At 45.8% G+C, this 25,106-nt stretch overlaps 1 protein-coding gene across 3 annotated transcripts; it reads left to right on the top strand.

Annotated features, from left to right (window-relative positions):
* The first annotated feature begins 1,675 nt into the window (after nucleotides 1-1,675).
* On the top strand, nucleotides 1,676-23,948 carry LOC125704733 (protein transport protein Sec24D-like). Of its 3 annotated transcripts, none has more exons than XM_048970703.1 (24): nucleotides 1,676-1,778; nucleotides 2,565-2,635; nucleotides 3,864-4,060; nucleotides 4,947-5,049; nucleotides 5,193-5,362; nucleotides 5,833-6,126; nucleotides 6,783-6,904; nucleotides 7,526-7,637; nucleotides 7,977-8,104; nucleotides 11,892-12,030; nucleotides 12,413-12,528; nucleotides 14,311-14,435; nucleotides 16,077-16,268; nucleotides 16,482-16,575; nucleotides 17,266-17,382; nucleotides 18,179-18,349; nucleotides 18,461-18,557; nucleotides 19,430-19,575; nucleotides 19,660-19,798; nucleotides 20,319-20,437; nucleotides 21,789-21,968; nucleotides 22,427-22,618; nucleotides 23,034-23,123; nucleotides 23,524-23,948. In XM_048970703.1, the coding sequence occupies exons 3-24, from the start codon at nucleotides 3,913-3,915 to the stop codon at nucleotides 23,662-23,664; spliced, it is 3,135 nt and encodes a 1,044-aa protein (XP_048826660.1). In that variant the 5' UTR covers nucleotides 1,676-1,778; nucleotides 2,565-2,635; nucleotides 3,864-3,912; the 3' UTR covers nucleotides 23,665-23,948. The 3 variants fall into 3 exon arrangements, with proteins under 3 accessions (XP_048826660.1, XP_048826658.1, XP_048826659.1); XM_048970701.1 differs by having other exon boundaries at nucleotides 6,780-6,904; XM_048970702.1 differs by lacking the exon at nucleotides 2,565-2,635 and having other exon boundaries at nucleotides 6,780-6,904.
* The last annotated feature ends 1,158 nt before the right edge of the window (nucleotides 23,949-25,106 follow it).

Genomic DNA, 25,106 nt, shown 5'->3' with positions numbered 1-25,106 from the left:
AACCGCGTGCGAGCGCAGCTCAGTTTGTGGGAGGGGGGCTTTCAAGTAGCCAGCTGCAAGACTCCAGCCACGCCTCCTCAACACGTCATTTGTTAAGACCCGCCCTAAGCGATTTTATTTTTATTTTATTATTTTATATTTAAATGTAACGAACGAGAAATGCTTTGGAGTAAATGATAAAAACTGTACCTCCAGTTTATGTTCTAATGTTGCCACACAGCTATGAATCACCTATAAATTAGTTCTATGTCTGTCATACATAAGTCTCTTTTTGACTATTCATCCATCTATCCATCCATCCCTCTTATTCTCTGCGTTGTGCCGGTGAGTTTGAAGCAGAGGTCAACGCCATGTAGAATTCAGTCATTTTGATCTGATTGGATTTTTTTTTACCATGCACATGGTACTTGTAAAACATACCTACATAAATTGTTTTGTAAAAATTCCACGGGCATGGACGACTCTTGCCACGGACAGCTAGGCTATGTCCGTGTACAGACGTGTTGGCGATCCATGGTTTGGAGCCTGTCCCAAGGGATCACAGGGCACAAGGCAGTGACACAAATAGCAATCCCCGCGTTTTACGGAAGATGGCTTACTACTGCCACCCCCCTGATTGTTACAATTTTAATGTTCGGTTCCCTGGCAATAAAAATAACGTTATCAGGACATATGTATATATGCATCCTTCACGCAGACGTGTTTTTCCATTGGCTAAATCTGCCATTATCCTTATGGTGCTATATAGGCCTATAGGCCTACTAAAACGCACGTTCATTCTCTAGATTGACATTTTCCTCCTATCTAATCGTATAACTATCCAGCGTAATTTCATCTACGTCTAAGTAAAACTTTATCCAAACAAGTCAAAAGAACACCCCTGTGTTCTGATGTAGACTTTAACTTTAAGTGCGCAATTACTGTATGAACGCATTTTTAAAAGGCAATTAGTACAGATTTAGGTACAGATCTGTAACTTCCATGGGTAAACTGGTTGAACTGAATCATGTGTAGTGCTTTACATTTTCACGATGGAAAAACGCTTCAAGAACTTTGTCAGCATCGTCTGACCATATATGACGCAGCATTATAGAATACTGTAGTAACTAATTTATTAATCCCCGTAGAGAAATTATCTTTTCACGTATCCTATCTTGCTCTCCATGAGGGACACAGACACATATAGGCTACAGGTGAGAGCAAGTTTGGGGGGTCACTGCAAAAGGTTAGCCAGCATCCTGCACCCTGGAGGCAACTGGGGTTAAAGGGCCTTGCACAAGGGTCCAAGGGTGGCACGATCCTGCCGGTGTTAGAATTTGAACCGCAGACCTTCCTATTAAGGGCTTAGGTTTGGTTTCAACATTGTTAGGGACCAAATCAATCCCGAAGCCCCACCCCTTAAACACCCCCACAACATTGATACAGACATGTCCCTACCGTTCATACCGAAATCGGCACCCTTGCATTATAACAATCACTCGATAGTGTTTATTTGCATTTTCACTGTCATTTGCCATCAGCCTATAAGTCCCGTACAAATGCGCCGATAACTCGCAATGCAACTCGCGCCACGTCCGCCTGCCTTCAGTGACAGAGCTGGATGCTGCCGGCTCGCTGCTGACGTATGAGGATTCCCGCTATACGGCGCATGCGCAGTGACCGCGGCTAGGAGCGCTGCGAACGAGGAACCGGCGCTGTGTCTGAGTTTGACGTGGCACTCCGCTCACACTTGGGCGTTCATAGAGAAAAGCAGTCAGCCAGCCCTTCCCGTTATACAGGTAAATACATGTACATTTGCTGTATTTATCGCTAATGGTGACAGAAGGCGAAATGAAATTATGTCATTTCTGTATTTATGTGAAACTTTATATGTATATATATTTTTTTGTGTAAAATCGGGTATATGAGGAACAGTAAAAAAACACATTTCCCGATCCGCCTATTTTTGTCTGCTAAACTTAAAACCAGATTAAAAGATAATTGTTTGTATGTTTAAACGTTAGTGATGTAATTCCACCTTTACGGTGTTGCATTATATTTCTTAGTTAACGGTGCGATCGTACACGCGGCAGGTATGTCTAGAAATGAAACCCTTGGAAGTGATGACAAGATCATTTGTGCCTTGTTTATCAACTCAATGCAAACACGTGTGCGATTGCAGCTAAGACGCAGAAGGAAATGGGCGCAGTGCATTCGGGCCTTCTCTAAGTCAATTGTATTATGAAGCGAGATAAACAACTATAGCAATTAAACGGTGTGGATATAAACATGTAGCTCAAGGATAAAGTGTGTATCAGATGTCAGAGTATTTCCTACGTCATTTAGTGTGTAACGGAATAATTTAAATCAATTGTATTTCCTATTATAAATACATTTTATTTGGAGGTAAATTAATAGAGTCAATAGTTTGGATATGAACATGCTTTTTTCGGGACTGAATCAGCAGTGTCGAATGTGCAAGTTATTTTGGAGTCGCTATAATTCTAATGCTCTCACACAGTTGGTGGTAACTGACTGAATTGCACCCAGCGATTTCCTGAGAGCGTCTTTTGTCATTTTTTCAGTCTACTTTCTGCGAAGAGAAGAAAAAGTCCTTGTAAATCCACACCCCCTCTGGTCCGCTTGCTTTGTGCTGGTAGGTCCCCTCTGGACCTTTCTGTTTTAATGTGAATCACAAACTGACACGTTATACTGTACGCTAACCCACATACAGTCTGAGTGGATTGTCAGGAGAATCCATTGTTTCTGCTCGGTGTTCCTCTCCCTCATGCTGTGCTTGAAAGCCTGCTTGATGAAACAGCATCGAAGTCGCTGTTTAAAAATAAGCTTATTTCTTTGCTTCCCCCACAGTATTCGACCTGTTGAAACTTCAGCTCCACTAGCAGTCCGCAAATCTAGCCCCTCCCAATAACCGCGAGGGAGGGGTTTCACTCACATTAAAATCATAGCAGTTCTGCTGAGTAGGGGCCTTTAAACGTGTAGCTTTGGTTGCCCTCCATAGGTCCAGTTGTATTCTACAATAAAGTCCTGTTACAACGGACTTCAATTAAGGGACCTGGCAAAACAATCTGTTATATCCAGAGTTGCTGTATGCCTGGAACACAACTACAGAAAGCCATTTATTCATGCCACACCCCAGCAGACACACTTGTGGTATAGATTATTATATTGTACACGTAGTAATCCAACTTTTATTTACCAGATGCGTGACTATTAATAATCCCGACTCCATATCTGTGCTGGATATCACCGGCACACCACGCGCCTTGTAGGCGGAGCCTGCGTGTCCGTTATAGCGAACAAAACTACAGCCAAAAGCGGCCCTGGGGACCAAATTGTTTGTCCGTTATAAGCGGAATTCCCTTGTATGCGAGTCCGCTATATCCGATGCTTTTTCTGCATGCATGGGATTAGGGTGAGGTTTTAGGTGTTTGGGTTAAGGTAAGGGTTTTAGGGTTTTTTTTGGGGGTTAGGGTCAGGGTTATTGATTAGCACTATGGTAGCCTAACTCGACAAAGTAGCTCAACTCAACAGAACACCAGGACCAGTGGACCTCCTCCGTTATAGACGATATTCCGTTATAAGCGAGTCCACTATAACGGGATTTTACTGTACAATTTCATTCCTGGTATATTTTATATGGGCCCCAAGTGATTTTTAGGCATATTTGTAATGTGACGGTTGCAATGGAACTGTACAATAGTAGGTCGTGCAAATATAAAAATCGTTTTAACAAATAAAAACTTCATTAATCTCCGAGTCATAAGTATTGGATTGAGTGTTTTAGTGATAATCTGATCCTCATAATGTCCATGCTGATCGAGTGCTGTGAATCTCTTAATGGGTTGTGCATTCTCTGGCAGGTTGATTGAAACATCGCCCCTTGGTATGAGACAAGCCTGACGACCAGCAATGAGTCAGCAGGGATATGTTGCCACAACGCCCCTCTCCCAGGCCCAGCCTGGTATGGGGGGGTACCATTCTGGCTTTGGGACACCAGCTTCTCAGCCTCTCTATGGGCACTATGGAGCCGGCCCTCAGTTTCCCGCAGGGCTGTCAGGTAGATGCACAGCACCTCCGTCACCAGCTCAGCACTGCTAAGGTGGCCAACGTTGGTCAGCTGGCTGCAGTGAGATTTTCAGTTTTTTAATGCCTGTTAAGCATTGGAAAGTTGAATGCACAACTTGAAATAAAAATACAAGTCAAATAAAACAAATTTCCTTGATAATATGGAAAGCGTATGTACCAGTGCTTGTCAGATTTTAGGCTGTTGTTTTAAATGCGCTAATTAACTGTTTCATCCCGTGAATCAGAGCAGCATTTAAAATCCCTTGTAGAAAGAATGCTTCAATATTTTTTACTGTCATTGGCAGACGAGGTTAGTTTGATGAATGAAATCTGACATTTTCTTGCTGATAAAGCTACTCAAATGATGAACGTACTGTAAATTTATTTGTTAGCGAAGAATATTGAGTGTATTTTTAATAAATGTTAAGTGAGTAACATACTCAGATTTTTTATACTTGCGTGTGCAAAAACGTTTGACTGGTAGAGTATGTAGCAGATTTTATACCTTGCATTTGGTCTGTATGGTCAGCAAACTACCTCAGCGCTTTTGGTTTGGCTAATTTTAGGTTTTTAGTGTGGGTTTGCCTTAAGGTTTCTTGCATGAGAGTGACAGCGTGAGTGTCACGCCAGATCTGGCTGTTGGGTCTCTTTCCCTTCGTCATACTGTTTTTTGGTTGCATAAGTACTGGTTTTCTCATTTTTTTTTACCTTTGTTTTCTACGCTTTGCTTAGGGCGGTGTGGAGGCATCAGTGGGTGGAATGTAAAGGGTGTTGATGGTATGGGTGTATCTTCTAGATGTTCTCCAGCCTGCATCCATTTCTGCTTCCTCCCTGTCCACGTTTGATCTTATCTCTCCGGCCACATGCCTCTTCTGCAGGTTCTCCCAGGCACCTGCCTCCATCTGTCTCAGGCGGGCCCTCAAATCCAGGCCCCCCCCCATTCAGCCACGCCGGCCCACAGGGCGGCATGCAGTCCCAGAGGTACCTCTGTCCGATGGCCTCCAACACGCCCTCTGTATAACACAGAGCCTTTCATGCATGAACTCTATGGGGTTCCTACATCTCTTTTGTTCGCTCTTCATTCACCCCCTCATCCTCCACTCTCTATATCCCCCAATTCTCAGGTTTCCCGCTCCTGCCATCTCTGCCTCCCCCATTTCCCCATATGGCCAGACTCCATTGCCCGCCCCTCACAGCCTGCCCAGCCAAGCTCCTCCACCAGCAGACACATCGTGTCCTTCCCCAGTTCGGCTGCTTGCCGGTCAGATGGAAACCATGCATGTCGGTGGATACGGTGAGGACCCATGGCCACGTGCTGCATGCCTACAGTGTCAGATGTCCGGCCTTTTCCTGTTTGCGTATTTGTGTATCTGTTGATGTCTGAGGATGTCTGCTTAGGTCAGTCTGACACTGGGGAGCATCGCTGTGCTTTTAATCGCTTTCCGGAAATATTTGCGAATTTGTCGACATGGGCGTAATTTCATTCATGCCTGACCCATGGTGTCTTTTATTTTCTGATCAGACCCATCTAAGTAAATATTGGGGTCCATTTTCATGCTTCAAAAAGATTATGATGTTTCTTCAAAAGGGTTTCAAAGACGGTTTGTGGATTGCAGTGACGTCCTAGTTATAGGGCATTTGAAACCGCAACAAAGGAAAGTGCTTCCATCAAACATTACTTCCTCTGGTTGTTTACCTTTATTTTCTTTCTCTCTCTTTCTCTACCTCATTCTTTCTTTCCCTCCTTTCATCCTCTTGTCAAAGGCCATGTTCAAATGCAGAGTGCTCCGTTACACACTGGGACCACTGACCACCAGTTCCACCCACCCACATCACCACCCGCCATGGGTCACCATGTTCTACCTTCACCTCAGCCCCAAGGCCCTCCCTCTACTCTCGGAGCCCCGTCGCTATTGGCCGCCCCCCAGCCCGTGGGTGCCATGACGACAGCTCAACATATGAGAATGTCTGGCTCTTTCTCTGGGCCTGGCCCTCATGGCAGCAGTGGATTTGCACAGCCCCCAGGAACTCCTGGAACACCTGGGTTCTCACCTCAAGGTGCTGACCAGGCCCTGGATACTCACTAATGTTGAATTGTCATTGAATGTACTTAAATATTATTAATCCCTTTTCACCTTTGTTAAAATGTATCTACAACTGAATCCCTACTCAACTTCAGTAATAATAATAACAATAATAACAACAACAAAATAAGAACAATAATAATTTATTAGTATTATTGATGTTATTATTATTATTATTATTATGATTACTTATTAATTATATGTTTTAATTGCCTGCAGTGAGTTTTTTGTAAATTTTCAGTTTGGTAATAGGAATCAAACTATAGTTTACATAAGGACAAAGGGAAATTTAGGTTCTACGTTCTTGCATTTTAAATGTCTTGAAATTCGGATTCTCTGAGTCTTTTCTGTTAGAATCGCAAGCAGTTAAGGGTCTGCTGTCTCATTCCTTTTCACACCAATTTTATGACGGCTGATATGTCAGGTATTTCTGCAGCTGTGTATGCCAGCCGGTTAAGTACCTTCTCTGGCATATGGTGGCATAAAGTCTCCCCCTCGGGGACTTGAGAGATCCTGAAATGTGTGCCCGCTCAGCATGCTGCTGTGTAAAGCAGAGATGGCTGCGCTATCGTGCGCCTTAGCCAGCAGCGAGGTGTGAGAGTGACTCGGTTTGATCCGCTGTGTCAGCAGGCACCTACGGCGGGCAGGTATCTGCGGCTCAGCCCCCGTTCCCTGGCACCTTTCCTGGAGGAGCTGCACAGATGGCCGGACCCCCTCAGAAGAAGCCCGACCCAGACTCCATTCCCAGCCCGGTGAGTCCAGAACCAAAACCCTACTTGGAACCTCAAGCGGATGAAGGCTGTGTCCAAATTCGAGGGCTGCAGTCTATGTAGCCGTTGAAGACCCCCTGCTTTGAAGGTTTGTGCAATGAATCGTGGGACATATTTCTGGGTTGCATTTAATGCAGCCTTCAGAATGGGACGGCCTTGTCGCGCAGCGGTGCAGCGCTAGAAAGATGCAGCCCTGTATTTGGACACAGCCGAGGTGAGACCACCCTTGCTGGCTCAGTGACGCTCCTGTTGTGCTCTGACCTCGTATCCCAGGGATTGTGTTTTGTTCTTTTTCACACACATACTAGTGAGGTTCAGCGTTCCTCCAGTACCAGGTCAAATATTATAGTTATTACGATGTGCGACACATCATCGCTTTTATCCCTCTATGAAAGCTCTTCGTAATGCCGCTTTGCTTGCTGTTTTCACAAGTGTGAGTACAGGTACAGTGGAATGTTCTGGCTGATACGTATCCCATTTTGCCGTCGTTTAAGGAGATGCGAGTGACTGATGGGAAGTCTTTCCGATTTTCAGTTCCGTTCTTGCAACCTGAACCATGGGTAACGGTGGTGTGAGAAGGTCATTTTCTATTTTGTATTTGAGACCCAAGTCATGGAGGATGAGCGGAGCAGGCGGGGGGGTCAGGTGTACAGTACCAACCTCCGAGGCCAGATCCCTCCTTTGGTCACCACCGACTTCATGGTCCAGGACCAGGGTAAGTGCGATACCCTCACTGGGCGGTCGGCCTTCTGTTTCTGGGTAATTCCGCAGTGAGGCGCAGGGGACATTCCCATGTGTGGTGCTGTGTCACGCAGCACGGTGTGTGATTTTGACAGTTTACTCTTTATAAAACCACCTGAGTGCACTAAACATAAACCAGACACTGATCTCTGGTGTGTTCTGTCTATAGCTGTTTCGCTCGCCCAGGAATTTAGCCGGGCAGAATGATGCAGGTTCAAATCCCAGAAACTGAGTATCTCTGAAATAGAGCAGACAGCTGTGGAAGTTTGTGTGTGGAAGTGTGGGGTGACTCAGTGCTCTGCTGCTCCCCCAGGCCACACCAGCCCCCGGTTCATCCGCTGCACGGCCTACTCCTTCCCCTGCACGGCCGACATGGCCAAACAGAGTCACATCCCCCTGGCCGCAGTCATAAAGCCCTTTGCCTCTATCCCAAACAACGAGGTAGGTCTTTCATTTTTAATGGCCTTTTAAGTTTGTCTTTGGTACAGCAAGCTAATTGTGGCGCAGTGGTTAGGACTTTTGCCTCATACTTCTGAGACCAGGGTTCGAGTCTCCACCATGGCTCCCTGTGTGTGGAGTTTGCATGTTCTCCCTGTATCGTAGTGGGGGGGTCCTGTAGATACAGTGTGGTCCCCGTAACCCAGATCTTTCTGGGAAAAGGTATACAGCACCGGCTGGCCTTTTAAGGCAATGTTAGTGTGACTAACGGGCGCCAAATTGGCAAATGTCACGTTTGGGGGAGAGCATGCCAGACTAAAGTATTAAACAAAGTGGTTTAAGACAGAGCGGAGCTTAAAATAGCTCCCGGTCAGGAAATCCAGGCACAGTCAGGGTTGCCATGGCGAAATTGATTCACCATGTTATTCTCTAATCGATTTGAACCTGTTTAATTGACGTTAATCTTTCAAGACAAAAACATTCAAATCATCACAAAGCAGGAAACTCACAGAATCAGCTGGAAAAGGTGTACCTAAAGACCTGCAAACCTCCACGGCACTGGGCAGGAACTCCATGGGTGTTCTGTGCCCCCCCCCCAAGCACCAGAAAACAAATTTTGTCAATGCATTTACAATTTGGTGATCAGTGGTCATTGCTGACACACCACACAACAATGAAAATGTGTCCTCTGCATTTAACCCATATGTGACAATGTGACATAGCAGGGGGCAGCTAATTCAGCGCCCGGGGGGGTGGTACCTTTCTCAGGGTATATCAGGGTTGCCTTGCTGTTTGGGGATTCGAACCTGCAATCTTTCAATTACAAGTGCGCGTCCCTAACCATTAAGACACCACTGACTATATTATTGTTATATAAATGTTATTTACATTAATAACATTTCAGCAACTCAACGTATCTGGCCGCTAACTAGCTAGCATCTGTTTCACAAGAAAAGCAGTGAAATGTTAAAACTAGTAATGTCACGTATTTTTGATTTTTGATCGCCTTCGTTGCCTATAGGGCGGCGGGCCGGCCCCTGTCTCCACATATGTTCATGCCTCTCCAATGAACATCTTAATGCGCTCCTTTGAAGCCTCTCATAAATCCGCCTGCAGGCCGCACCCCCGATGGCGGTAGCATGCGCTGAGCGAACCCCTCAGAAGGACATATCGCTCAGCTTCGGATTCACCCAGTGTCTGGGTGCAGGGTTGTGCTGACCTCGGCTTTCCATGTGGTTCATAAACGGCTTGAGGCGCTCGCAGTCAGTGACTCCACTGCACCAGCCGCTTCCACATAAAGCCGTTGCCGAGGGCAGTATTAGGACATGTTTAATAAACAGTTTTACTCCGCGACTTGGAGCACGCCACAAGCCTGATTAAACTAAACTCATAAACCCTCTTGAGTGGGCGGACATTTGTGACCACAAGTTGAGAGAGCAAGAGTTCTGTCTGCCCCTGTTTGGGTTTAATGGTCATAAAGTTCCTCCTCTTGTGTATGTACTGGACGTGCAGAAATCCATTCCCCCCCTTGAAGATGGCTAATGGCTGCCCTGCCATCTAGGTTTGCCCCGGATGCTTATCTTGCCGGGGGGGGCTTGGTGTTAGTCATGTTTCCACGTGGGCCTGGTATGGTCCTCAGCGGGCCGCTCTCTGGTGGACCAAACCCCAAGCCTCGGTCTGTAGTTCAGAACCAGGACTGGTGAAAAGGCAGTCATGGACAAGGGGGGCTTGACCTCTCTGATGGCCCTTGGATTACAAAAGTTGTCCCCCTGAGTTTAAAAAATATATATATATTTTTTATTTTTAAAATAAAAAATGACACGGCATCAGTAAGCATCAGACACAGGGAGTGGCAGCAGTAAACCTTACTAATTGGGGGGGGGTAGGGGGTAGGGGTTGTGCTAGCAGTAAACTTTGACGATGGGGGTACTGTTGGTGAAATTATGCCCGATCCAGGTGGGGGAGTGGGTGGGTGAATCGATTGGGCAGATTTAATAAGGTTAAATATTATGCTTTTGCAAGATGAGGGGGGGGCTGATTTTGCTGGGGCCCTAGGCTGTGGGTAAGGGTACCCTATGCATTAATCCATCCTTGGTCATAGAAGCTGCATGGCTCTGCTCTTTGGCCTGAACGTCCTGAGGAAAACGTCAGCACAGGGCTGTTAAGTGTGGGATAAGTCAGTGTGTTACAGACTGAAACAGCCATGGTCTGTCGATACAGGACTGATGGTGCTGCAGTGCCTGTGTGTCTCTCCATGCGCGACTCGTATGTGTGTATGTGTGTGTGTGTGTATGTGTGTGTGTGTGTGTGTGTGTGTGTGTGAGTGCGTGCACGTGCGTGTGTGTGCGTGTGTGTGCACGTGCGTGCGTGTGCACTCAAATAGACCTTCTTTTCGGTAAGGGAAAACTAAAATAAGAATGTTCTTGCAATTATATTAATACATGTTGTTATTCTGTGAGAGAACAATCTACAATTTCTGTTCCGTTCCTGGGTACACGACAGCCCATTTTTAACCTTAAATCAAGCACACAAAGCTGCGTTTGCCAAAGATCAGACATGTCCTTCTCTGATTACAGTAATGGACGATTTCAGTGTCGTGCAGCGGAACTGACATCGCGGCTGTTGTTTGTAACCGACCCCCCCCTCTTGTTCTCTGACAGGTCAAAGTGAAAAATACTGGAAGGTTCCTCCCAGAATGAATGTTTTGTGTGGGAAAACACACTAATGTAGTTTTATTTTCTGAAATAAAATGTGACTTTTCCAGCATTGTTTACATGGAAGTCAGCCAGCCAACATTCACCCATTTTAAATATTTAACTGTAGAAAATCTGTTGATAAGGTTCAAACAGAACAACAGTAGTATTAACAGAAGTTAATATTAGTCTAATAAGAATCATCTAATAGCCATGAAAACTTTCAGTCTTCCACATCACAGTATATACAGTAGTAAAAAAACAAATGGACTGTGATTTTGGAAACATCCTTTCTCCTTCAGGAAGCTTTATCGGACCAGCTAAATGGTGGGAATTTCCTTGGCATTTAAACCTCTGTGTGTGTTCTTTTCTATAAAAATTTATTGACTTGCGGAGTCTAAAGTCAACAGTTTCCATTCACGAGTACCATGCGGTTGCTTAATTGCTTGCCGTGTATTTTTATCCCAGGCAACCTACACACCGGACACAATATACATTTTACTCACACAATTGGATAGTTAGAGAACATACAATTAACTGAGGTACATTGACATAAGTCATGTTTTGGCTGCCTACAAGCTTAGGGCTTAAGGGACACGCAGCTCATTAATGTCATTCCGTTCACAGAACGTTTTAATGCGGTGCTGTTGTCCTTGATGTCAAGACCGCACAGAATCCTGGTAGAATGATGATCCTAAGTCCCCTTTGACTATTCCTAATTGGCTCACCCCCTCCCCCCCGAACCCCCCTCGCCAATGGATTTGAAGAGAGCCAGATTCCCCCCACAGGATGCTCCCTTGATCATCTATGTGGCAAAAAGCTGCTGACCGTTTTGATTTATTAAAAGTTTAATATGTTTATAAATGGCGCCCTTCTCTTTACTCCCATTCTGTTTATTTTTGGCTCATCTTAGTCCTGGGAGCAGCTACTCGGCCCCAAGCGCTACGGTACTTTTTAGTGGCGCTGGCTGTTCTGTTACCCCGTGATGAAGTGCACAAGTACAGTACACATGTTTGGGTTGGAGTGATTCTCAAGGTGTTTCCCTGCAGCTGTTGAAGTCACATGACACCCCCCACCCCTCCTCCCAACACTTGCAGACTCCCCTGTACGTTGTAGACCACGGCGAGGCCGGCCCACTCCGCTGCAACCGATGCAAGGCCTACATGTGCCCCTTCATGCACTTCATTGACGGGGGGCGCCGGTACCAGTGTGGCTTCTGTAGCTGCGTTAATGAAGGTCAGTTCTCCTGTCCCCGCCCACTCCTGTCAGGGAGGGGCTCGGGGGCACTCTCCAATGGCCAGGAGCCATCTTACCGAACATGCACTACCATATATGTCCAGCCTGTAATAGTGCTACAGTCAGATCACAGAGCAGATCAAGGCAGCAAAGCCTCTATATGCCCGACTCTGGAATTAGCCCACTGACCCGGGAGAGGATTTAACGGCCCTTTTTTTTTCTGAAGACACCATTTATGGACCTCTTATTTCACTAAGACATCCTGTTTGCCAACAGCTCGTTCTTTAAAGCATAAATCAGTTGTTTAGATGTATTGGAAACAACTGTTTTCCCACATGTTTCTATGACCACACGTCGATAAAATCACACTGTTTCTTCCCAGTGCCAGCTTCCTATTTCCAGCATCTGGACCACATGGGCCGAAGGGTAGACGTCTACCAGAGGCCCGAACTGTCGCTGGGCTCCTATGAGTTCATTGCCACTCTGGACTACTGCAAGGTATCGTGTCTTGGCACGTGTGGAGGAGCTCTGTTGCACGATGACATTGTACTGTATCACCTCTGACATGTAAGCGGGCCTTAGGATACTCGTAAATTAAACGGTTCTGAAATTTATGCTTCTTTTTCACTTGTGTCATAAGGCATAAAGACAGAAACACACAATGTACATATTTGTGGCATCCCATGACTGGGTGATCAGACGGTTACTCTCGGCCTGGAGGACGGAAGCTGTAGGACCTTGTAGAGGGAGCTCTTGCCTCAGGAGATCTGCATGTCCCAGCAAGCATACATGGGAGTTCTGTGTTTTGGCGGTGTGCTTGCTTTTTTTTTTCTTTTTCCATTTTTCATTTTTTTTTTGCTGAGAATGATGAAGTTGCAGGACCTAGAGTATGTTGAAATTCATTTTGGCCGTGTGGACGTTGCCTCAGCCACTTTAGCTTTGTGTTTTGTTTTATGGATTTTGACTTTGCACTGCCATTGCAGTACGTAATGCCAGAAGTGGCCGGGCAGTCGGTGGAATTACTGCCTGCTTCTGGTTAGACTGACGTTTGAAGTGCGTTTTAAACATGGCGTGGAAGGTGACTTCTTGTTCTACATTGCGCTGTAGCTCTGGAAACAAAAACAGACTCCAAAGATTTGTTGTGGTCGAACTAGATATCTTTTCATAATATTGAGGTCCTTGTGTTTTGTTTTGTAATGACTGCCAACGAACTGGGTACCCAGTTAGAAAATAAATGGACGAAATTGAATTTGGAGGGTACAAATGGAGAGAATGAAAAAGGAGAATGTGAGAGAGGTTAGCTCAGAGAGATGATAAGTGGTTTTCAGACTCTGCCAGTACCTGGTGCGCCGCCATGCCCGTGACCTACTGCAACTTCATATAAACTCAGCAAATGTATTTATAGAGTTCAGATTTTCCATCTGTTTTGTCTGTTATGTCATCTGTTTTTAAATCATTAGAATACCATCTTCCGAACACGTACCCTGGTGAGGAGTGCAGAGGAGCCTACTCCAGGCCGCACATGAAATGATATGAAATGCTAATGATTTTAATGACATGTTAATGATATTAACTGAAATGAAATGAATTTAAATTTTTTCCCCCCATTTCATTTCATTTTCTCCATTTTGTTTCATTTAATTTCCAACGCTTGTCCTGGTAAGTGTGGCAGGCAGCACATGAAATGAAATTAAATGAAATTCAGCCTCTGTGTCCAAGCTCACTGCTTACAGTCCAGCGCATTCGGCACTCAGTGCATTTTAATGAGTGTCCCATTTATTCCAGAACATCAGATCTGACAATCTATTCCTTCGCTAAAGCAATTAAGAGCTGAGACCCTCCGTGGTACTTGAGAGTCAAAGATGAGCGATAAAAATTAGAGGCGCTGATCGGTTAGCCATTTTAGCTGTGTCTGTTTGGATCGGCTTGAATGAGGCAGAAAGAATCTGTTTGGTTTGTGGCCTTGCCTCAATTCAGGCATGGTCTCAGAGCAGTGTTTCTCAACTGGAGAGGTCGTGAGAACAATTTCAGCAGGTCAAGGAGACCGTGGTTTAAAAAATGTCCCTCCACCACAATCCACCCCATATAACTTTTACTGTTACCACCCCCGCTAGCTTTTTGTGTACATTTCGGTTGTGACTTACTGACCGAAGAGTTATGTGGATCCTGAGGCTAAGCCACTTCAGAACCTCTGTGTTTCAGAGGAGCGCTAATCCTGCTACCTGCTTACAGTTCCGTCACATGATCATACTGTGGCCCCTCTGTCTGTGGTTCTGGCAGGACAACAAACCCCCCAGCCCACCGGCGTTCATCTTCATGATCGACGTGTCCTTCACCACTATCAAGCGAGGCCTGGTCCGCTTGGTGTGCGAAGAGCTGAAGACGCTGCTGGACCGGCTGCCCAGGTTAGCCAAAGCCCACTACGTTCCGCCTATTGTTTTGCCGAGGGGCAGAGGAAGGAAAAACAAAACTTCAGCAGGATTAATGTCTTGTTTTGGTCTTTAAAAGAGGAAAATCGTAACACAACACTCCAGTGTCTTCAGGCAGCATTTCAAGTCCGAGCTATTCTCCTCAAAAATACCAGGCTCCCGAGACCTGACCTAAAATATTTAACACTGTAAAAGTACTTGTAAGTTGTAATTTTTTTAGAAGGCACAAGTGATTTATCACTTTTATGTCTAACTTCTGCGGCACTTTACAGATGGTTTCACCTACAGATCTGCCGTGTGGCGAGAAGTTAGCCTGTCACTGATATTGTGATGCATTTCCCGTGAAGAGTCATTATTCCTAGATTGGAATGCAGGGCTAAATTTGGGGGTTTTTAAGGAATCATTTTTCACCCAAGTGTTAAACTGTATTTATCTAGCCTGTCTTAGACTCCATTGGTCTGAAATCCGCTGCTGGATGGTTGGCTGGGCCTGAGTTAGCAGCACAAGTAACATGGCTGTTCTGCTGATTATCAACTTCTGTCAACACTCAGGAGCATGGCGGTTATGTGGATTGGGACTTGTGTTGCTAACGATGTGAGGACTTAATGTTCCATGGAGGCTTGGTTCTGGGCGAGACCCCCGGTAGACAACTCAACACATACCTGGTATCACTTCCCTCGCCAACCCAACGCAAATTCCAGTGTTACTTGGAAACTGGCCTTTCCTCACTGTGTCTGGGCCAACTATAATAATAAAATAATTTCAATACAGAGCCAAAGGCTTAAGGAACTTGGTCCTTAGGAGGTTGCTAAGGAAAGTTCTGGACTGCAACACGAAGCTAATTTCTGCTTCCAGTGAAGTGCGAAGGTAGATGGGCCTGATTCGCGCATCACTGGAGTATTGCAAGCGTTTAAGATGGTGCTCGACGGCACATATGTTACCTCTGCTAAACCTCAGAAGCTAAGTTTATGTTCTAGAATTCATCTACTTGGCAACACCCACACGATGACGCTGTGTTTGGCTGTGTGGCAAGATGGGAGCCACTCTCACTCAGATCCACACCTGGGGGGGGGGAGGGGTAGCACTTTGATCCACACCTGGGGGGGGGGGGGGTAGCACTCTGATCCACACCTGGGGGGGGGGGGGTAGCACTGCTAGAATCACCTTCCAGAGGGACAAGTCTTTTACCGCAGATTTACAAAAGATGGAATGACCGAACAGAAATATGTGCCTGTCTGGAAAACACATTATCACAGGCTTTTTGGGGGAATAATTTTTGGCTTGGATTGTTTACACAGCTCTCAGGGATGATACATGACCGGGGAAGTTGTTTTCCCAAACTTAAAATATACAAAGATCCCTAAAGTCCATGCCACGCACGATAATGCAGCAATTAATTCATCATCGCCCTGGTGTTTACAGTGGTACCGTGTGGATGGAGGGAAGTCTGTACAGCCTGAGAGACTGAACACCACTGCCTCGTATGCTTGATCGCGTAATCACGGTCACTGTCAGCAGCAGCAGCTCTGCTAAATGTGTCCATGTGCTCTTCCCATGGAAACTCCCAATGGGCGACTTTAGCCAAACCCCTGCTGTTTGTTTTACAATTATTTATAGGGAGGAGGGGGCCGAGCGGTCTGCCATCAAGGTGGGCTTCGTCACCTACAACAAGGTCCTGCACTTCTACAACGTGAAGAGCTCCCTGGCACAGCCCCAAATGATGGTGGTGTCCGACGTGGCCGAGATGTTCGTGCCCCTGCTGGACGGCTTCCTCGTCGACTTCCAGGAGTCCCGCTCCGTCATCAGCAAGTACGGTTGTTTCGTTACTCTCCTGCTCTCAGCTGTACTCATTCCTGACTAAAACGTCTGATAGATAGACAATCATGAAGAGAACGACATCCGAGAATACATCAAAAAGTATGATTATTTTTCAAGATGTTTATTTTATCGCCGTTTGTGAATTCTACATCAGCGCACACACTCGCCCCCTCTTCTCCCCCCCCCTCTGCCCCCCACCCCCAGTCTGCTAGACCAGATCCCTGACATGTTTGCCGACACCAGTGAGAGCGAGACCGTGTTTGCGCCCGTCATCCAGGCCGGCGTGGAGACCCTGAAAGTGAGCGTCGCCTCAAGCACCGACACCGAACACTTGCAGAGCCCAGCTTATGGGTTTTACACTCCATCTATGTGCAGAGCCGGAAAGTCCGGGTTCAGAACGTACAAATCCAGACCAAGATTTTGTTTCATCCAACCAGCGCAGTACTCTGTGAATGTGACTGTTTATGCTCAACTGGTTGGTTGAAACAAAATCTTGGTCTGGATTTGTACGTTCTGAACCCGGACTTTCCACCTTTGTCTTAATGGATCACTGGTTGGCACTTTTGTCTAAACACCCTCCCCTTATAAGACCAGAAGATTGGAGGACAGACAGCATGCAGTCCTCTCAGTCACAGTAAATCTCTCATCAGGAGAAATCGGTAGAAAGTTCGTGCTGACAGTCACCGCAACTACTGACAGTCACCGCAACTACTGACAGTCATCTGTTCTGGTTATACAATAAAATAAAATTGATTTGGAGAATGGCAAGAATAAGGCATGTCTTATAACAAAATAATGACTAACTGGATAAGCACTTTAATCAAGTCGTCCTTACTGTGATGTTACTAATCCTTGAAACTAGTCATCCCTGCCAGAATGTGACCTCATACCCAATGATCCGCATGGAGTAAAAGGCAGTAGCCATCAGGGATGTGGCTGCTGCCAATTGCTGACTCACTAGCCCCCCCTGCTGCTCTCTTCTGTGTAGGCTGCAGAGTGCAGCGGCAAACTCTTCATTTTCCACTCCTCTCTCCCAACTGCCGAGGCCCCTGGGAGACTGCGGAACAGGGAGGACAAGAGGCTCATTAACACGGAGAAAGAGAAGGTACAGACCCGTCCCGTCTCTCATCGATTCCGCTGTGCTACCGTTTCTGTCAGGCTGTTCTTTTCAAAGACGAACGCCTGCAGTTATTTTTAGCGTTTGTGGGTCCCCATAATCCCGCCCCATCTTACCTCTGCAATCTTCTGCAGACCTGCACTCCCTCCATCCCCAGGTGCCCTTTCTCAAAGGCGGACATTTCAGGTCCAGAAAGTAAAAATCCAGACCAAGATTTTGTTTCAACCAACCAGTTCAGTACTCTGTCACTGTCACTCATTATATTCAACTGGTTGGTTGAAACAAAATCCTGGTTTGGATTTTTACTTTCTGGACCTGAAATGTCCACCTCTGCCCTTTCTGTCCCAGACATTAAACTCTCCACGACTGGTGCTAGAGCCGTTTTCTCTGGAACACTCTTCACCCTCACATCCGTTTGGGCTCCGATTGGGCTCTGTAACACTTTAAGTGCTTTTAAAATCTCACCTTCTTAGGCTGGAATATTTACTTTGAGTCCATCTGCTTGAAAGCTCATGTCTCCGTCATTCCTGATTTTATCGGTGCCACATCATTCTTTGTGCCGTGAGTGTCCTGAGAATGTTACATGTTTGTTACATTTATATTATCATTTATTAACTCAGGCAGATAATATGACCCGTGTTTTACTCCTCAGTCGACTGTGTTGTGTGTTGAGTTCAGGATTCTGCCATTTTTTTTTAATGTAACTCAAAGGATCCATATTCTGCTCAGATGACGGCCAAAGGGCTGGCTGGAGTAGATGCGTACTCGCCTCTCTGTGCTGCAGTCTCTCTTCCAGCCAGCGAGGGGCGCCTACGAGCAGCTGTCCAAGGACTGTGTGTCTAGCGGCTGCTGTGTGGACCTCTTCCTCTTCCCCAGCCAGTATGTGGATGTGGCCAGTATGGGGGACGTCCCGCTGCACACCGGGGGGTCCGTCTACATGTACCCCAACTTCCAGGTGCGTCCCGCATATGTACTGCGCCCAGACATGCGCGGATAGTGACCCTGCCAGATGCGTCTGAGCATAGCTGGAGGTGCAGAGAAACCGGAACGTTGCCCCAACTTTCAGGTGGAAGCCGACAGCGACCTTTTCCTGAGCGATCTGAGAAGTGATGTGAAGCGGCCGATCGGATTCGACGCGATCATGCGCGTCCGGACCAGCACGGGTGAGGAAGGAAGAGATTCCTCTTGGATTTTTGTGTGAATAAGTGACTTGGTTAAACATTTTATGGTTTTCCCTGCAGTTTGATGTCATGATATTGACATATTAACCCTGTGGGGTTGACAGCATCGCATTAGCGCGTATTCAAATTGCATTCGCATGGTAATTACATGAACAACGCAATGGTGAAATGCGATCCAGATACATCCCCATCAGCGCCATAAAATGGGGCGGGGGGGGGATGTGGCCAGGTGTGAATGGCTCATTCATACATATGAAAGTTGCTACATATTCAATGAAAGAAGCCAGAAATAGTGACATGAGTTTGGTTTTTCTTATTTATTTATCCAACTGAATGTTGCAGCTACACCATTTACTCATCTTCATGCAGCCAAGACTTTGGTGATCAGATATCTGGGATCAAAACAAACTACCACCATTGCTTACTATGTACTTTTTATAATGTTTCTGCAAATATTCCAAATTGCATTTTGCAATGTCTAAACTTTGGTGTCAAATTACAAACTTCACATAAATCTGACATATTTACAAAGTACATTAAAATAAAGATGAGTGTATTGCCAAAACAAATATATATATATAAATAATTTATTTGCCATGAATTAAATTTATGATATTGAATGAAATATGTGGTCATGCCGCAGTCAGTGAATGTGTGTTCCCTACCCCTAGACCCCAGAGGGTTAATCTTTGTTGTGGAACCGTCATGTACATTAGTCTGCCTGGTACATTACGCTTCATTATAGTGTGGTGCCTTTACGAGAAGTATGACATCACTCCCCACCAGTGCAACAATAATATGCCAGTTTACCCAGGGGGTGCCAGATCACACCCACATGTCTGTATTCGCCTCAGGCTTCCGGGCCACTAACTTCTTTGGGTCCATCTACATGAGCAACACCACCGACGTGGAGATGGCCGCTGTGGACTGCCACAAGGCCATCACCGTGGAGTTCAAACACGACGACACACTCAGCGAGGACACTGGCGCCTTGCTGCAGGTGAGCCCGGTGTTCCTGCTGCCTCCCCCCCCCGTGCTACATTCCCAGAGGATGCATCCCAGCATGCTGTGCTCCCGCCCACAGTGCGCACTGCTGTACACCACCGTGGGCGGCCGGAGGCGGCTGCGAATCCACAACCTCGGCCTCAACTGCTGCTCCCAGCTGACCGATCTCTACAAGAGCTGCGAGACTGATGCCCTCATCAACTACTTCGCCAAATCAGGTGGCTTTATCCACACTGCACTCCTTCGCTTAGTCTGAACATAAAACTGACTCGACTCCAGTCATCCTTTTCCTTCACTCAGTGGTTCTCAAACTTTTTGCACCATGTACCGCTTTGTCAATAACGCAAAAATCCAAGTGTCACACAGGTGAAAAAAAACCACAGTAACCTGAATCACAAAAACAAGTGACCGTCATATTCTCATGTACCACAAGGGGGCACTCCACGTATCACTGGTGGTACACATAACGCCAAGGCTGGTCCTAGCCACTATGGCAGCCTAGGCATGCATCACCTCTGGCACCCCCTATCTGAGGCAAACTGAAGTTGCCTGGCTAGCTAGCGCCCCCTCAGAAGTTGGTGCCCTAGGCGGCTGCCAATGTTGATAATAGGATTGACTGGTTCCGTGCAGCACAGTTTGAGAACCATTGGTTTTAACAGGACAACATAACACAACCTGGATGATATGATAATGACCGATGTAGGCTGACTTTGGCGTGTCATTGCTCCTCCCGGCCAGCATACGGCGCCATGCTGAACCAACCGCTGAAGGGGGTGCGAGAGGGCTTGGCCAGCGAGGCGGCCCACATGCTGGCCTGCTACAGGAAGCACTGCGCTGCCCCCTCGGCCATGAGCCAGGTCAGCCCCACTTTCCAGAAATTCCAGTCAAGAAAAGAACCAGTCATGTCAAGAAATTTCACTGGGAAATGTTCTACCTTGCGTAAACAAGCATAATGAAAACAGATAACGTTATGATACCCCAAAAAAGTGTGTGCAATTATAGGCACAAAGGCACATATTTAGGGCAAAATAGAGTCACGAAATTACCAGTCATGACTAAGAGAGCACAGCTGAGATTGAAGCCTAGAACTTTGAGTCACACTGCCACCTTCTGGCCATGTCTGGGTATAGTGAAGTGATCTTTTGTAGGACAGACGTTTAACCCTGAAATGTCCATAGTTTCTTTAGTAAATACATCCACTAACTGTGGCATTACAGCTTCTGGCTGAAGGGGCCCTCTGCTGGCCAGTCCTTGCCATCACAGTGTGATGCTCCTCTGCACGTAGAGCGTAAAAACGGCCAGAGCAGACGAGCCGCTGTGGCAGCTGACTGCCCTTGTTTACCGCCAGTCCAAAATTCCCAGCAGAAGTTGTTCTGCCAGGGGTTAGATGCAATGTCAAGTGTTTTAAAGATATCTGATCCTCCAAACGCCCTCAGAGGGTACAAATGGGCTGTCCTCTTCATTTTCTCACAGGAAATGTCTTCCTTTTGGTCCATTGTGGCAATTAGCATTTGATGTCGGATTTAGCTTGTTTAAAAGAATATCTGTGATAAGATTAGTCATCTGACAAAAAACTTATTAAAGAATAACATTTAGCTATTTCTGTTTGTCCCTGGTTCAGGTCCAACGGTCGGTAGTCATTTCAGCAGTGGTTGAAATGTAACTTTGTATCGTGAATCAACTAGGAGAGTGATTCCTATAAACTAGAGCACAAAGTAACAAGTAGCTCCCGATTCTGCATGAGAATTACCTGAGTGAATGTAAGCGAATTGCATGAGTAAATCCAATATCCAAGTCATATAGAGTTCACGGAAACGCTAACGCAAAAAAGCAACATATGCCCGTAACTCAATTTACACATTTTCTTTTCATTCATTTAATTTGTACGTTAGTATGTATTACTGGAATATTTTGTCTTATGTGTTTTGTGATGAAAGATATAAATGGTATGGGTAAGTCTGTAGCATTTTGTGGAATGGATTACTTGGATAAATCAAGAACTTCGGAGTTTAGAGCCAAGCAAACCAACAATGTTTTCATAACCCACGCTGCTGGCCCACCCCCGATGGTTATGAAAAGTGGGGCATAAAGGAACCGTATTGAATCATAGCTGGATGACGTGGTGTTGTTTTGATTCTTTGTTGTTCATGGGAATCGCAGAAGTATGATAAGCCTTAGTTATGGAGACTCTGCCTGTGTCTCCGCCAGTTGATTCTGCCCGATGCCATGAAGGTGTTCCCGGCGTATATGAACAGCCTCCTGAAGAGCGCCGCCCTTGTGGCCAGTGTGGAACTCTCCACAGATGATAGGGCTCTGCAGAGGCTGACAGTGTTGGGCATGGGTGTGGAAGAGACTCAAGCCCTCTTCTACCCACGCCTCATTCCACTGGTGAGGTCACAGGGCATGTTGTCGCCGTCTTTGGAGGGGGTTTTATTGCTGCCATAGAGTGCGTTGTACTGGTTTCCAGTTTCTTTCTGCCATCCAAAATCAGGCAGTTAGGTGAACTGAAGAGCAAATTTCCAAAACTCACTCAGTTGAGTGAGTGTTGATTCCCAGTACTGACATATGACGAGGAAGCCGGACTTTAGGTCATTGACCATCTCATCTCAAAAACAACAAAAATGGACTGAATGTTTTGGTCTCTAAACCGCCTGTAGTGTTTGTCTATGTGTGTGGAGAGGCATCCCATCCAGGGTGTTCCCCGGACTGGTGCCCTACGTGGCCTGGGATTGGTCCCAGGACACCTATGGTCCACACCTGGATAAGCATTTAGAAGATGGATGCATGCATGCATAACAATCCATAGCTACCATGTAGACCTGATCTTCACACCTCCCTTTCCTCAGCATGACGTTGACCCAGTTTCCACGGGGATTCCGCCACCCGTGCGCTGCTCTCGGGAACGCCTCAGCGAACAGGGACTCTACCTGCTGGAAGACGGCCGCCAGATCATCCTGTGGCTAGGCCAGGCCTGCCCCCCTACTCTAGTACAAAGCATCTTCGGTGTGCCGTCCTTCGCCCACGTCAGCACCGTTGTGGTGAGATCCCCCTCCTCCCAGAATGCTTTAGGTGTTACAGACACACATGTTGTGAAAGCAATTAAATGAGACAATGCTTCATTTGCCTTTTACGCAAGTACGAGTACAGTACTTTGGAATACCTTTGTTTTCACACATTTTATCATCACTCTCCTTTGAGAGGCACACACATCTACTTAAATGAGAGCGAAGTTTGGGGTCCGAGTGCAGGGTCGGACCATTTATCTGGGTTCCAGGAGCTTTTCAGGGAGTTAATGGCCTTGCTCAAGAATCTGATGGACATTCTGTGGAAGCCGGGGCTTGAACCAACACCCTTCTGGTCACTGTCCCAGAGGAATAACCCACTGGGGCCCACACATCGACTGCAAAGCTGGATGAAATGTTTTAGCCATTAATCCAGTACTTTACCCTGTAGGGCACCCTGCCAGAATTGGACAACCCACACTCTAAGAGGCTCCGTGCAGTCATCGACCTCATCACCCAGCAAAGGCCCTACTCCATGAAGGTACGCAGGGGCTGATGGATAAATATAAAAACACAAAAGAGTCATGCATGTGAACAAATTTTAAAGACTGTGGTATTGCTGCACTGTCCACTTTATGTACACAGTAATGAGGCGAAGTGCTGCTGTTTGTTTATTTGCCTATTACCTGTTCTTTATTTATTTATGCTGTCGTTTTTTGCATTGTCTGCGCCTGAATGAGTCAGCTTCGCTGCAGTCTTACTGCGTTTATGTGCATAATGTATACATATTTATTTTATAAGATTATGCTGCCTAAACTGTATATGAATACAGTGCTTATTCTTCAGTTTGTACACAACGTACAAAAATGAAGAATAGGCAGCTCCACGTTAACGATGAACCCAAACTGATTTTCATAGCTTGGCTGTGCTCTGCTTCCCAGCTCCTGGTGGTCAAGCAGAAGGAGAAGAACGAGGCTCTGTTCCTTCAGCGGCTGGTGGAGGACCCCGGGCTTCACGGCGGCCCCTCCTACATGGACTTCCTGTGCCACGTCCACAGAGAGATCCGGCAGATTCTCACCTGACCCCCATCGCCCAATCGGGCTCCTGCAGGCCCCAGCCTGCTTCTCCCAGGGGTTCCACCAGACAGCTGAGCTGGATCAGAGTCTTCTCTGTCTGCGCTATAGCAAACAGCATTTATGCAAAGTTCTTTAATCGCACACCTTCGAAGAGCCACAACTGCCCGCATACACATTCTGAAGGCGATTGACATAAGGGCACCTGCCTCTATACACCACGCAGTATGGGGATCACCAGATGTAGCTCTTCACAGTAATGACTGGATGCTTTGCTTGTAAGTCAGATGGACTTGAACAGAGGACCAATTTCAAAGACGTTTAATCATTACATTCTCTATAGTCATAAATGATGTCAGCATAGGGTTTAATGGCTCTAGTATGGCAGCGAAAGGAGAATTCCACATGGCAGCCGTTTAGTCAAGACAAAATTCCACGGTGGATATTAAATGAATACAAGTGCATTGTTGCTGTAAATATATCACATTGTCTGTTACATTGTTCACAAGGTAATGTTTTGTAATAGAAAAGGACCATTTAAAATTGCGGGCCTTTAGAATGGAGATTAATCAAGCTAAGGAAAGTCTGATATATCTTTATGTGCCGTCTTGAATAACTTCTGTCTTATCATGTACATTTATCTATATTCTATGGAATACATCAGAATTTCAACAAACGTGTTCATCATATAAGTTCATACAAAAATGGATCGGCTGAAACAGCCGAAGATTAATATTTAGAATTTGCGCATTGTGTATTGTGTACACAGTTTGTTTAAGCATTCCTAACCTGGCTGTAAAATTTGGTCTCTTTTTCATCCTTCGGTATATTGCAAAACTGTGTGAAATTTCTGCATTAGGCATTTTTTTTTTCCCCCTCATGCAAGACAACCGTTGTACTGGCTCACGTGGTAAGCAAAACCGAATAACCCTCTGCCTTAAACGGTTCATCAAACCTCAGACAAATAAAAATATATTTTACTATCGTTCTTAAAAACGGTTCTTGAAAATTATTTTTGAGATTTCTGTATATACCCCCAGTTTGCTTATGCCAACATAGCTGGAAATTTTACAAACCTCGATCTATTAAAATATTTTTATTTGTTCAGCTTTCAGTATCCAGTAGTTGCAGTTCTCCGAGGTACCCCATAGGGGGCGCAAAGTGTTCACAAAAAAAAAAAAAATTGCCCGATCTCAAAAATCGAAAGCTGCTGAACGTGACCGTCTCCACGGAACGTCACAGTTTCATCAGTGAATCGGATGTGTAAGATGTAAATTATGCTTGTGCTATTGTTTTGTTACGTGGTTCATGAAAATCACATTACAAAAGATGCTTATGCAAAAAAAGGGCCTCTTAAGGATCTCGTCGATCAAATTACATGTGCTAGGAAATATATATATATATATATATATATATACATACATACATACATATATACATATATATATATA

This window comes from Brienomyrus brachyistius, chromosome 12 (genome assembly GCF_023856365.1).
Source record: "Brienomyrus brachyistius isolate T26 chromosome 12, BBRACH_0.4, whole genome shotgun sequence".
Lineage (NCBI taxonomy): Eukaryota > Metazoa > Chordata > Actinopteri > Osteoglossiformes > Mormyridae > Brienomyrus > Brienomyrus brachyistius.
This window is presented reverse-complemented; position numbering and strand designations above follow the sequence as displayed.

Bases quoted from the DNA above. Each gene is read 5' to 3' on its own strand.
- LOC125704733 (XM_048970702.1), top strand. From the start codon at position 3,913: ATGAGTCAGCAGGGATATGTTGCCACAACGCCCCTCTCCCAGGCCCAG. The intron at 19,576-19,659 runs GTGAGCCCGGTG...TCCCGCCCACAG, and splicing joins ACACTGGCGCCTTGCTGCAG to TGCGCACTGCTGTACACCAC. The intron at 19,799-20,318 runs GTGGCTTTATCC...CCTCCCGGCCAG, and splicing joins CAACTACTTCGCCAAATCAG to CATACGGCGCCATGCTGAAC.